The 14,569-nt window shown below is 32.0% G+C and overlaps 3 protein-coding genes across 3 annotated transcripts in view; all 3 read left to right on the plus strand.

Moving 5' to 3' along the window:
- The window catches only part of LOC125040912, a 4,484-nt gene extending 713 nt beyond the window's left edge, over window positions 1-3,771 (plus strand). The window contains exons 2-4 of the mRNA XM_047635708.1: window positions 1-301; window positions 2,829-2,899; window positions 3,061-3,771. The exon at window positions 1-301 is cut by the window's left edge and continues 378 nt beyond it. Coding sequence (XP_047491664.1) covers window positions 1-301; window positions 2,829-2,899; window positions 3,061-3,771 — 1,083 coding nt within the window. The remainder of the gene's footprint in view (window positions 302-2,828; window positions 2,900-3,060) is intronic.
- A 2,317-nt stretch (window positions 3,772-6,088) lies between these two features.
- On the plus strand, window positions 6,089-6,788 carry LOC125040920 (cuticle protein 6-like). The gene has a single exon (XM_047635719.1). The coding sequence runs from the start codon at window positions 6,089-6,091 to the stop codon at window positions 6,731-6,733; it is 645 nt and encodes a 214-aa protein (XP_047491675.1). The 3' UTR covers window positions 6,734-6,788.
- Window positions 6,789-12,589: 5,801 nt separating this feature from the next.
- On the plus strand, window positions 12,590-13,854 carry LOC125040929. Its single transcript, XM_047635731.1, has 2 exons — window positions 12,590-12,601; window positions 12,750-13,854. Exons 1-2 carry the CDS (start codon window positions 12,590-12,592, stop codon window positions 13,686-13,688), a joined length of 951 nt encoding a protein of 316 aa, XP_047491687.1. The 3' UTR covers window positions 13,689-13,854.
- Window positions 13,855-14,569: the final 715 nt, after the last annotated feature.

Raw genomic sequence — 14,569 nt, forward strand, 5'->3', positions numbered from 1 at the left:
GGTTACGCCGGCGGTCCATCTTCACGCGCTGAGTCTCGCGACGCCTTCGGTGTTGTCCGTGGTTCGTACAACTACGTGGACTCTGAGGGCAAGGTTCAGACTCAGCACTACGTGGCTGACGCCCTCGGCTTCCGTGCGTCCGGCACCAACCTTCCAGTGGCTCCCGAAGCTCCTTTGGCCGCCCTCCCCGGCCCCGTCCCCGAACCCGTCCAGGACACTCCTGAGGTAGTCGCTGCCAAGATCGCCCACCAGCAGGCCTACAACGAAGCCGCAGCCGCCGCCGCTGCCGCTCCCGACACCCGCTAGGGAGAGAGCTTCACTTAGACGACAAAGTCAATACAGTAGTGTGTAGAGCTCTCCCAAGCAGATCCCTTAGTAGCATCAAAACTAGTCAGTTTGGATCGAGAGTTGACGCCTTTCTCTTGCCTATGAACAAGCTATGCTCATGTTCATCTGTAGTCATATATTTCACCGATTTTCCATAATAAATAATGATGTGTAGAAAATAGAAAAATGTTAATTCCCTCTTTTCTAAAAAAAATATCGCACATATTCTTTAGTTCCTGATAATTAAATTAGAGTTCATTTCGGGATAATTACTGGAACGGAACACCCCCAGTGAGTGTTATACATGTGTATGCAAAAAGTACCCAATACTAACTTTTTGTATTCACACACACATACACAAATGAAATATCTGGTGTCATGTTCACCTACTGCAGTTCCCGTTGCAGAACATAAAAAGACAAAACGGAAAGATCTTACACATAACCACCATAGAAGCAATGCAACTTCCTCCCTTCTATGTCAATTTCCAGTTGCTGCAATGACCATCAGAGTCAGGGCATACGAGATTTCTGGTTAAAGATGACGAGGGTGGGGGGGTGGGGGGGGGGGCGAAGGAAGTGTTATGATAACCAAGACCACGTCTTAAACACAGGCGAGTTTGCCTTAATAAGAAACGACCCGTGATTTTTCTTTATTCGTTTTTAGGATACCCATACTAAAAGTTTTCTTGTTAATCTGTATGATAACAACAGCAAAATGACAACACTATAACCAGCAAAATAGATTCTATGTAGTATTAATGGAGATGTTTTAAATGATTATGAAGATTTATATGAAAACTGTAACAGTAATAATGATAGTTCTGTTGACTATGTAATGGAGATAATGGTAATCACAAGAATAATAAAAACAATATTACTTGCCTATAATTACCGTGATAATAACAGTAATAATAAGGCAATGGATGTGAATATAGGCAGGTTTATCACAATAGTAATAACAGTATCAAACATTGTCATTATAATTAATATTATTATTATTACTACTACTATTATTATTATTGTTATCATTATTATCATCGGGGCATTGACGGTAATAATAATTTTGAATAGGCAAATAACAGTAACAACAATAAGGATGATGCTAATAATAATGATCATAATAAGGTCAATACTAAAACCAATAGTGTGAATAAAAATATTAATAAAAAGTATGATGATAATAATAATGTTGATAACTTAAGTATTAATGATAATGATGATAGTAATAACACCAGTAATAATGGTAATGGTAATACTAATGATGACACTACTACTATTAATGACAATAATGATAATATTAACAATAATGATAATATAGACAATGGTGATAATAAACTATTGCAGTAAAGATAATAAAGATAATAAAAATAATAATGACGGTGATAATAATGCAAAACACCATATCTATAAAGATGACAATACTAGTGACGATAATGATAAAAAGTGACAATAATAATAACGATAATAGTATTATTAGTATTAATATTAATAATAACAATGATAATAATATTAATATCGATAATAATAATAATAATGATAGTTATAACAATAACAATAATAACAATTATCATAAGAATGATGATGATAATAATAATAATAATAATAATAATAATAATAATAATAATAATAATAATCACAAAGAAACATCGAGACCATGATCATTCCTACAATAGTAATAATGATAATATCAATAATAGCAATGCTATAATTGACAATAACTTTTGTAGAGCAAAATCATCATCCGCAGTAGCTCCAGAAACATCAATGTTAATAACGGTAACAGTGTTAATATTAATAATAGTGACATCAGTAGTAATGATAGCAATGGCAGTAACAGCAATATTAATGGTAATAATAACAGCAACAATAATGATAAAGCTGATAATAATATTAAAGCTGATAATAATGATAATGGTAATAAGAGTAATAATAATAAAAAAAACGTGTTAAAGTATCAGTTATATTGATAATTATCGTAATAATGACGATAATAATTATATTCATTGTTATACTACTACAAATGATATAAATTATTCTAGTACCAATAATAATGTCATTAATGATAGTCATAACGAGGATAATGATAAATATAACTGAAGCATTACTGATAATGATAATAATAGTAATAATGATAACAATGATAATATAATAACAATAATAAAAACAATTTAGCCAATAATACTGCTGCTAAGGTCGATTTTTGCTCTAATTTTCCATATCTGATGCCCCTTCCAGTGTTTGTAAAATCTCTCTGGTACTATTCAAAAAAATAAAATAGAATGATAATATATGATATAAAAGGACCCCTTAAATTACTTGATTTTTTGTTTTTTTTTGTTTTTTTGTAATAGGGCATGCAAGCAATACACAATGTTTTCTCTCCTATACCTATATTCCAAAGCATTTCTATTTCAGGCATTTTTCCACAACTTCACCCCGAAGTTAAATATTAGAATGTAGAAAGGAAGGAAAGCCTCGCCCCTTTCGCCCTTTTTCAAGGTGGGGGTCAAGATGTTCCCAAGGTATTTAAGGCGGTGTCATGCCCATGGGCACCAGACAGCTCCTTGACGGTGGGTCAACATGAACGCTTTGGTGAGTTTAGGAACCTCAGTTTTCGCAGGTTGAAAGCGTTTCTTTTCGTTTTGCTGGTTTCTGTCAAGTTTATATTTGAAATTTTCCTCAGTTCACAATTCATTCAAAAAAATATTCTAATCGAAGTGATCTATTTCAGACTGTAATTTCCGTGGCGGCCCTCGTGGCTAGCGGCAGCACCTCCTTGCTTGCGTACAACGGCGTATATGGAAGCCATCACGGACTTCTTGGCGCCTATCCTTATGCAGGTTATTCTGGTGTGCTGCCCTACGCATATACAGGTGCCCTTCCTGCAGCTACTCCTCTCACCTTGAAAACACCTGTAATCAACACTGTGGCTCCTGCACCTGTCTCTTACAATGTCGGTCCTGCACCTGTATCCTACAACGTGGCTCCTGCACCTGTCTCTTACAATGTTGGTTCTGCACCAGTATCCTACAACGTGGCTCCTGCACCTGTGACCTACAACGTAGCTCCCTTCGCACCTGTAGCACCTGTCCAGTCTCAGTACCACGCTCAGGATGAGCTCGGTCAGTACTCCTTCGGTTACGCTGGCGGTCCTTCTTCACGCGCTGAGTCTCGCGACGCCTTCGGTGTTGTCCGTGGTTCATACAACTACGTGGACTCTGAGGGCAAGGTTCAGAGTCAGCACTACGTGGCTGACGCCCTCGGCTTCCGTGCGTCCGGCACCAACCTTCCAGTGGCTCCCGAAGCTCCTTTAGCCGCACTCCCCGGCCCCGTCCCCGAACCCGTCCAGGACACTCCTGAGGTAGTCGCCGCCAAGATCGCCCATCTGCAGGCCTACAACGAAGCCGCAGCCGCCGCCGCTGCCGCTCCCGACACCCGCTAGGGAGAGAGCTTCACTTAGACGACAAAGTCAATACAATAGTGTGTAGAGCTCTCACAAGCAGATCTCTTGGTAGCTTCACGACTAGTCAGTTTGGATCGAGAGTTGACGCATTTCTCTTGCCTATAAACAAGCTATGCTCATGTTCATCTGTATTCAATTATTCCATCAGTTTTCCTTAATAAATTTATGTGAAAGAAATATGATTTTTTGAATGCAAATGTAAATGCCCTCTTTTATATACATTCTTGTATATATATATTCCTTCCGAAAGACAATGAATTAAAGATTCCTGTTAAACATGTTGAAACTATGATGACAACTGATTGTAATAATAACAATGATAATGATGATAATAATAATAAAAATACAAATAATGATAATGATAATAATCGTGATATTCATTATGATCATACATTAGTTATAACAGTAATAATGAAAGCAGCAATAATAGTAATAATGAAAACAACAATAATATTAATGACTTTAATAATGAAAAAGATAATAATAATGAAAACTTAAGAAATGAATATAAAAATGATAGTACGATTATATTAATAACAGCAATATAATGATATTGATAATGACAATGATAATAATGATAATGATAACGCCAACAATGATGATATTGAAATTTATAATAATGATAATGATTTTTATAGGTAGTATTATTATCGTTATCAGTCATTGTTATCCTTATTCTTATTATCATCTCTGTTATTTATTATTATTATTATTATCATCATCATCACATTATTATTATTATCCCTGTAACTGCTATCATTATCATTATTATGACTAATACTATCATTATTATTAATAGTAATATCATTATCAATATTATAATCATTATTATTATTACCATCATCATATTACTATTATCACCATTCTTACCATTATTTTGATTATTATTGCCATCACTATCACCAGAGCATCACCATCAGTATTAATGTTATTACTATTATTATTATCATTATCATTATGATAATGATGGTAATAATGATGATTGTTATTATGGAAATAACTGTAACAACAATAAGGATAACAATGATAACAATGATAATAATAATGATAATGAAAATATCAAATTCAATAATGATAATGATAATTACAATAATGATAACAATTATGATAATAATAATAGTATTTTTTTTTTATAACTATAGTATCAACACTTATAATATTAACAATGAAAGTAGTAACGGTAATACTAATAATGATGCTACTAATAATAGCTATTGATAATGGTAATATAGATACAAAATGAATTATATAAATCATAATGATAATGATAATGAAAATTATAATGATGATAATAATGATAGGAAATATAATGATACAAATAACATTAACAAATATGATGATAATACTAATAATGATAATAGTAATAATCATAACAATATTAACAATAGCAGTGACGGTAATTATATCAATAATGATGATAGTAATGATAGTATTTATAATATAACTACTAATGATATGATAATGATGCTACTATTACAAATAGTAATAATAATAATAATGATATAAATCATGATGATAATGATAACAACATTAAGAATAATGATAATAATAATGATAATAAAAAAGATAATGAGAATAAGAACGAAAATTAATTGTAAATCAATCTTCAGAATTATTCAGTTGAACTGCTATAATCTTACACATATCTAATGACGCTTTCATTGTCTGGGAAATCTATTAAAACAATCTATTACTCTTTTAAAGATCTGGATCGGAGAGGCTCTCAAAGGAGAGTGACAATATATGATAAAAGCAAGCCCTCACATTGATACTTTTTTTCATTTTTCTAAATTATCTTCTAAAGGGATATGAAAACAATGTAAATGTTTCAAAGCATTTCTATTCAAAACGACGAAGCTGCTTTCCCAAAATGGTTATATGCTAATGCATTTTCTCACAGCCTCACCCCGGAGCCAAGGCGCTGTATCGATGCAAAAGGTTAGAATGTAGAAAGGAAGGAAAGCCACGCCCCTTTCCTCCATGTTTCGAGATGGTGGTCTAGATGTTCCCAAGGTATTTAAGGCGGTGTCATACCCAAGGGAATCCAGACAGCTCCTTGACGGTGGGTCAACATGAACGCTCTGGTGAGTTCAGGAACCTCAGTTTTCGCAGAGGTTGAATGAGTCTTTTCGTTTTGCTGGTTTCTGTTAAATTTATATTTGAAAATTTCCTCGGTTCACATTTCATTAAAAAAAAAAAAAAAGATCTAATCGAATTGATCTATTTCAGACTGTGATTTCCATGGCGGCCCTCGTGGCTAGCGGCAGCGCCTCCTTGCTTGCGTACAACAGCGTATATGGAAGTCATCACGGACTTCTTGGCGCCTATCCTTATGCAGGTTATTCTGGTATGCTGCCCCTACGCATACACAGGTGCACTTCCTTCAGCTGCTCCTCTCACCCTCAAAACACCTGTACTCAACACTGTGGCTCCTGCGCCTGTCTCTTACAATGTCGGCCCTGCACCAGTATCCTACAACATGGCTCCTGCACCTGTCTCTTACAATGTCGGTTCTGCACCAGTATCCTACAACGTGGCTCCTGCACCTGTGACTTACAACGTAGCTCCCTTCGCACCTGTAGCACCTGTCCAGTCTCAGTACCACGCTCAAGACGAGCTCGGTCAGTACTCCTTCGGTTACGCCGGCGGTCCATCTTCACGCGCTGAGTCTCGCGACGCCTTCGGTGTTGTCCGTGGTTCGTACAACTACGTGGACTCTGAGGGCAAGGTTCAGACTCAGCACTACGTGGCTGACGCCCTCGGCTTCCGTGCGTCCGGCACCAACCTTCCAGTGGCTCCCGACGCCCCTTTGGCCGCCCTCCCCGGCCCCGTCCCTGAACCCGTTCAGGACACTCCTGAAGTAGTCGCCGCCAAGATCGCCCATCTGCAGGCCTACAACGAAGCCGCAGCCGCCGCCGCTGCCGCTCCCGACACCCGCTAGGGAAAGAGCTTCACTTGGACGAGAAAGTCAATACAGTAGTGCGTAGAGCTCTCGCAAGCAGATCCCTTAGTAGTATCAAGACTAGTCAGTTTGGATCGAGAGTTGACGCATTTCTCTTGCCTATTGACAAGCTATGCTCATGTTCATCTGTAGTCAAATATTCCATCAGTTTTCCTTAATAAACTTATGTGAAAGAAATATGCTGTTTTATATATATTCTTGTATATATATGTTCCTTCCGAAAGACAATGAATTAAAGATTCCTGTTAAACATGTTAAAACTATGATGATAACTGATTGTAATAATACCAATGATAACGATGATAATGATGAAAATAATAAAGATAATGAAAATAATGATAATGATAATCATTGTAATATTCATTATGATCATAAATTAGTTATAACAGTAATAATGAAAACATAAATAATAGTAATAATGAAAACATTAATAATAGTAATAATGAAAACATTAATAATAGTAATAATAATGACAACCTCAGTATTGACAATAATAACGAAAAAGATAATAATGAAAACTTAGAAGTAATTATAAAAATGATAATCATACTTATAGTACGATTATCTTAACAACAGCAATAATAATAATATTGATAATGATAATACTGATAATGATAACGACAACAATGATGATGATAATAATAATGTTGAAATTTATAATAATGATAATAATTTTTATTGGTAACATTACTATCGTTATCAGTCATTGTTATCCTTATTCTTATCAACATCACTGTTATTTATCATTATTATGATTACTATTATTATTTCTAATATTATTATTATTATCATCATCATCACATTATGATTATCACTGTAACTGCTATCATTATCATTATTATAACTAATACTATCACTATTATTAATAATGATATCATTATAATTATTATCATCATCATTATTATTACCATCATCATATTACTACCATCACCATCATTATCATTTTTATTATATTTTTATTATTATTGCTATCATTATCATCATTATCATTATCACCAGAGCATCACCATCAGTATTAATAGTATTACTAATATTACTATTATCATTATCATTATAATAATGATAGTAATAATGATGATTGTTATTATGAAAATGACTGTAACAGCAATAAGGATAACAATGATAACAATGATAATAATAATGATAATGAAAATATTAGATTTAATAATAATAATATTATGATAATAATAGTATTTTTTTTTATAACTATAGTATCAATAATTATAATAGTAATAACGATAGTAGTAACGGTAATACTAATAATGATGCTACTTATATTAATTATTGATAATGGTAATATAGATAAAAAATAAATTACATAAATCATAATGATAATGATAATAAAAATGAAAATGAAGATAATAATGACAGACAACATAATGATACAAAATAAATAAATATGATGATAATACTAATAATGATAATACTAATAATTATACCCATATAAACAATAGTAGTGACGGTAATTATAGCAATAATGATAATAGTAATGATAGTATTTATAATATTACTACTAATGATATGATAATGATGCTATTATTACAAATAGTAATAATAATGATACAATCATGATGATAATAATAACAACGTTAATAATAATAATAATAATAACTAATAATAATAATAAAAAAAATACTGGGAATAAGAATGATGATGAAAAATAATTGTAAATAAAAAATAAAATTAAATAAAAATTTTAAAAATTTAAAATTATTTAAAAAATTTTTTTAAATTAAAAAAATAAAATTTTAAAATTTAATAAATTAAAAATCTATATAAAAAAAACCCCTAAGATATTTTAAAAAAATTTTTAAAAATTTTTTTAAAATATGTTTTTTAAAAATTTATTCAAAAGAAATTTTAAAATGGTTAAAAATTAAAATTTTTTTAAAAAAAAAAAAAAAAAAAAAAAAAAAAAAAAAAAAAAAAAAAAAAAAAAAAAAAAAAAAAAAAAAAAAAAAAAAAAAAAAAAAAAAAAAAAAAAAAAAAAAAAAAAAAAAAAAAAAAAAAAAAAAAAAAAAAAAAAAAAAAAAAAAAAAAAAAAAAAAAAAAAAAAAAAAAAAAAAAAAAAAAAAAAAAAAAAAAAAAAAAAAAAAAAAAAAAAAAAAAAAAAAAAAAAAAAAAAAAAAAAAAAAAAAAAAAAAAAAAAAAAAAAAAAAAAAAAAAAAAAAAAAAAAAAAAAAAAAAAAAAAAAAAAAAAAAAAAAAAAAAAAAAAAAAAAAAAAAAAAAAAAAAAAAAAAAAAAAAAAAAAAAAAAAAAAAAAAAAAAAAAAAAAAAAAAAAAAAAAAAAAAAAAAAAAAAAAAAAAAAAAAAAAAAAAAAAAAAAAAAAAAAAAAAAAAAAAAAAAAAAAAAAAAAAAAAAAAAAAAAAAAAAAAAAAAAAAAAAAAAAAAAAAAAAAAAAAAAAAAAAAAAAAAAAAAAAAAAAAAAAAAAAAAAAAAAAAAAAAAAAAAAAAAAAAAAAAAAAAAAAAAAAAAAAAAAAAAAAAAAAAAAAAAAAAAAAAAAAAAAAAAAAAAAAAAAAAAAAAAAAAAAAAAAAAAAAAAAAAAAAAAAAAAAAAAAAAAAAAAAAAAAAAAAAAAAAAAAAAAAAAAAAAAAAAAAAAAAAAAAAAAAAAAAAAAAAAAAAAAAAAAAAAAAAAAAAAAAAAAAAAAAAAAAAAAAAAAAAAAAAAAAAAAAAAAAAAAAAAAAAAAAAAAAAAAAAAAAAAAAAAAAAAAAAAAAAAAAAAAAAAAAAAAAAAAAAAAAAAAAAAAAAAAAAAAAAAAAAAAAAAAAAAAAAAAAAAAAAAAAAAAAAAAAAAAAAAAAAAAAAAAAAAAAAAAAAAAAAAAAAAAAAAAAAAAAAAAAAAAAAAAAAAAAAAAAAAAAAAAAAAAAAAAAAAAAAAAAAAAAAAAAAAAAAAAAAAAAAAAAAAAAAAAAAAAAAAAAAAAAAAAAAAAAAAAAAAAAAAAAAAAAAAAAAAAAAAAAAAAAAAAAAAAAAAAAAAAAAAAAAAAAAAAAAAAAAAAAAAAAAAAAAAAAAAAAAAAAAAAAAAAAAAAAAAAAAAAAAAAAAAAAAAAAAAAAAAAAAAAAAAAAAAAAAAAAAAAAAAAAAAAAAAAAAAAAAAAAAAAAAAAAAAAAAAAAAAAAAAAAAAAAAAAAAAAAAAAAAAAAAAAAAAAAAAAAAAAAAAAAAAAAAAAAAAAAAAAAAAAAAAAAAAAAAAAAAAAAAAAAAAAAAAAAAAAAAAAAAAAAAAAAAAAAAAAAAAAAAAAAAAAACGCCTGCGGTGTTGTCCGTGGTTCATACAACTACGTGGACTCTGAGGGCAAGGTTCAGACTCAGCACTACGTGGCTGACGCCCTCGGCTTCCGTACGTCCGGCACCAACCTGCCAGTGGTTCCCGACGCCCCTTTGGCCGCCCTCCCCGGTCCCGTCCACGAACCCATCCAGGACACTCCTGAGGTAGTCGCCGCCAAGATCGCCCACCAGCAGGCCTACAACGAAGCCGCAGCCGCCACCGCTGCCGCTCCCGACACACGCTAAAGAGGGTTTCTACTTTGGAAATTGCAGCATATCTGTGTGTAGAGCTCTAGTCAGTTTCGATCGAGAGTTGACACACGTGTATGCGAGATGCGTATATACTTCATCGAAGTACTGAATAAAAGTTCCCGTAAGAAATAGTCTGTTCTTCGTCTTAATAACTTTCTTTTACATATTAGCACACAACCATTTTATATATAATAATAGTTTGCTAATGAATGCAGATTCTTAGACAAGGTCCCTACCGTTATATACATTAATTACTGTATATAATCATTGACCGACTTAAACTTTAATCTTGTTACTAAACAGGACATGCCTATATCCACTTTTCTTTATTTATTTCATCAATTTAAACATGAAAACGCAAAAACGAGTGTATCTTGTTTTCCACTTTAAGCAGCAATCTGTTTAACTTAATATTTTCTATACCGTTCCATAGACAGACTGTGAGACTAACGTACATAATTCTATCACTGCTTTATTTAGGATTATGAGGCCAGATGCACACACGGAGGGCAAGATATATTCCCTATGACACTGCATTCCGAACTGAAGGAGTCACCTGGAAATCCTGCAGTGAGATAGAATGTGTCTTGAGATATCATCTCCAGCCTTTACTCTTCCGCGAAGGAAATATGAAGCTGTTTGAAAATGACGGGATTTTTTTTATGTTTAAAAGACATCATTTTGATTACTGCTTTAAGAACATGTACATTTTAGGCTGTATTGGAAGGCTGACTGAATGTAGTTTTGTTGTTTAAAATATTCTACGTATTTTGATAATGATAATGATGATGAGTAATGGTGATTGTATTAGTGTCAGTCATGGTCAATAATTATAATGCTAATGACAATATCCCTTCTGATTGGAATGATTACTATAGCTCTGATAATGAATATGAATATGATAAGAATGGTAATAGTAAGAGCAATATTCATGAACATGATAATATTGATGATGAAAATAAATATAACAATCACATGATATAATGAATAATCCTGTTTACAAGGGTGGTGGTAATAGTAGTACCTAGTCATTCTAAAATAATATTTAATTATTCCTAATGACTTTAAACGTCTTAAAATTGCTACAGCTTTATTCAAAGGACTACACACTCACTTGATTTCAGATAACAAGCATGTTTGATTTTCCGTTTTTTTTCCCCACGTTCACTTAGTGTACATTACCACGAACCTAAATAAAGTGGATTTTTTATATATCATGATTGCCTTCTCTCTGATTTATGTACCAAACATATCTACTAAGACAAAAAAAAGTTTAACAGTACAGATCATCAATATATATTCTGTAAACGGTCCTCATTCTACCTTGTTATAGAAAAAGCGGAGGATATGAAGAGTAGATAAAGTGTGGTATATATTGTTTTAAAGAACATGGTTTGTTGGTTTATGTTTTGAATTATGAATTTATTGTTTAACTTGTTATTTATGAATTGAAAATACACGTTTGTAGAATGAGAGGCCTATTCTTCTTGTAGATTACGAGGGTTCTTGCATACTTTAAGATTAAGTGAAGGTATACTTATTCACAAACAAGTTTGATATACTTTTCAGTTCCACCCTTCATTATCTGTTTTTTATATGAGTAATTTTTTTTTTTTGCAGTTTTACAATATGAGAGATGCCTATTTCTATTGATAGTCATATAAAAAGAATAGACACTGCCTGCAGCCTGTTCAGACTTTCTGGGAAATTCGTTACACCTTCTAACCTTTTCAGGGTCTTACTTTTAGCTTTAAATGTTTAATAATCTCAAGATAAACAGCACACGACATTTCAGAGTATTATTAAAAATTAAAAAAAAATCCTAAGACTTATTTACGTGATCACTTTACAAATTATTCTTCATTGTATTGCTCTGAGGAATTTATACGGATCAAAATTGCATTCAATATTTTCTAAAAGTTGTTCAAATGATCAAGTGACGATTTTTTTTTTTTTAATCTGTGCATAAGTCAAAAGTATTTCCGTAATTTAGCTTATCGGTAAATATTTCATAAAGCTTTAATCGAACATTTAATTTCTCTACCACCTGCTGTCCCCGAAGCATCCTTTTGACACCTCTGCTGAAGGGCACCTCAAGCTAATGAAACGAGGATCCTATAAGTGATACATATAAAAGTAATTTCTCAAAGTTCTCTCCCGGATTCAGAGCGTATTATGTATCACGACGAAAGATCAGAAGTAGAAAGGAAGGGAAGCCACGCCCTTTCTGAGATGGTGGTCATGTTCCCCAGCTATTTAAGGCGTAGTCATACCCATGGACGGCAGACAGCTCCTTGACGGTGGGTCAACATGAACGCTCTGGTGAGTTCAAGAACGCTGGATTTTCATTTTTTATTTCTTTAGGTAGAATATGGGAACATTTATATATATATTTTAAATTAAAGTTGCCGAATTAAACTTTTATTGCTTTTATTACACTAGGTGCTGTAACTGAAGTTGACCATTTCAGACTGTGATTTCCGTGGCGGCCCTCGTGGCTAGCGGCAGCGCCTCCTTGCTTGCGTACAACGGCGCATATGGAAGCCATCACGGCCTTCTTGGCGCCTATCCTTATGCAGGTTATTCTGGTGTGCTGCCCTACGCATACGCAGGTGCCCTTCCTTCAGCTGCTCCTCTTACCTTCAAAACACCTGTAATCAAGACTGTGGCTCCTGCACCTGTCTCTTACAATGTTGGTCCTGCTCCTGTCTCTTACAACGTCGCTCCCTCACCTGTGTCCTACAACGTCGCTCCCTTCGCACCTGCAGCACCTGTCCAGTCTCAGTACCACGCTCAGGATGAGCTCGGTCAGTACTCCTTCGGTTACGCCGGCGGTCCATCTTCACGCGCTGAGTCTCGCGATGCCTTCGGTGTTGTCCGTGGTTCATACAACTACGTGGACTCTGAGGGCAAGGTTCAGACTCAGCACTACGTGGCTGACGCCCTCGGATTTCGTGTGTCCGGCACCAACCTTCCAGTAGCACCCGACGCCCCTGCGGCTGCTCCTCTGGCCGCCCTTCCCGGTCCCCTTCCCGAACCCGTCCAGGACACTCCTGAGGTAGCCGCCGCCAAGGTCGCCCATCAGCAGGCCTATGACGAAGCTGCAGCCGCCGCCGCTGCCGCCCCCGATACCCGCAAGAAGCGCTCCGTCCTTGCGGCTCCCGGCTTCGGTGTCTACTCTCCTCTCCGTTTCTCATACGGCTTCTCCACTCCCCTCCACTACGCCCACCCAGCAGCCTATGCTTCTCCTCTTCACTACACTGCCGCCCATCCTGCCCTCACCAACTACAACGCTGCCCACGTCCCCACCACATTCGCCGCCGCCGCCGGACCCGCTCTCCATGACGCCGAGCTCCTCCGTGTGGTCCACAACCCCGGCCACGCCACCTCCTACCGCGTGCTCAACTGAGTCATGTGAGGTGTAAAAAGTGCATATTATGAAGTTTAGTCACACCTCAATATCTGTACAAAGAGCGAAACATGTTTCATTTCTTAAGTAAAATGATATCGATGTCAGCATAGTGTCCTGAACCTAAACCGCAGTGTACTAGTATACACACCAGAGCAACAGTAATAAAAAACACTCAGATTTACATGTTCTAGATATCTATGGTCATACACGCATATATACGGACACACAAATGCATATCGGACGCCTGCAAATACAATTAAACATACACGGACAGACTGAAACACGCATACAGACACATATTGTATATATGTGTGTCTTAGTCCATATATATATATAAGCAGAACAGAAAGAAAATTTAAATAGTCGCAGAAAAAAGGAAAACTTTCATGAAGTCATATATTTCAAAAGTACAGTGATCACTATAATCACTACTTCCTCTTTCTATCCTTACCTTTCTTATTTTCTCTCTCTTTCCGGCCAGTTTTTACCGCCGCCATTGCCATCATAACCTCTACTGGGGGGGGAGGGGGGGGGGGATTTCAACACCTTGTAAAACAAAATTATGATGATTATAATGGAAAGGATAATGATTGTATTGATAATAATGGTAAGAATAATAATAATAATAATGAAAATAATGTAATAATAATTATAATAATAACAATAATAATAATAATTAAAGTAAATTAATAATGATAACAATTATTTGGATAATAGTAACAATAATCAAAATGATAACAATAATAACAGCAGCAACAACAATAACAATGATAATACTAATAGTAATGATAATATTGACAACAGTCATAACAGTGGTGATTGCACCAATAACAATAATGGCAACCATGATGATTATGATGATAATAACAATAATGATA

This window comes from Penaeus chinensis, chromosome 3, assembly GCF_019202785.1.
Source record: "Penaeus chinensis breed Huanghai No. 1 chromosome 3, ASM1920278v2, whole genome shotgun sequence".
NCBI classification, from domain to species: domain Eukaryota; kingdom Metazoa; phylum Arthropoda; class Malacostraca; order Decapoda; family Penaeidae; genus Penaeus; species Penaeus chinensis.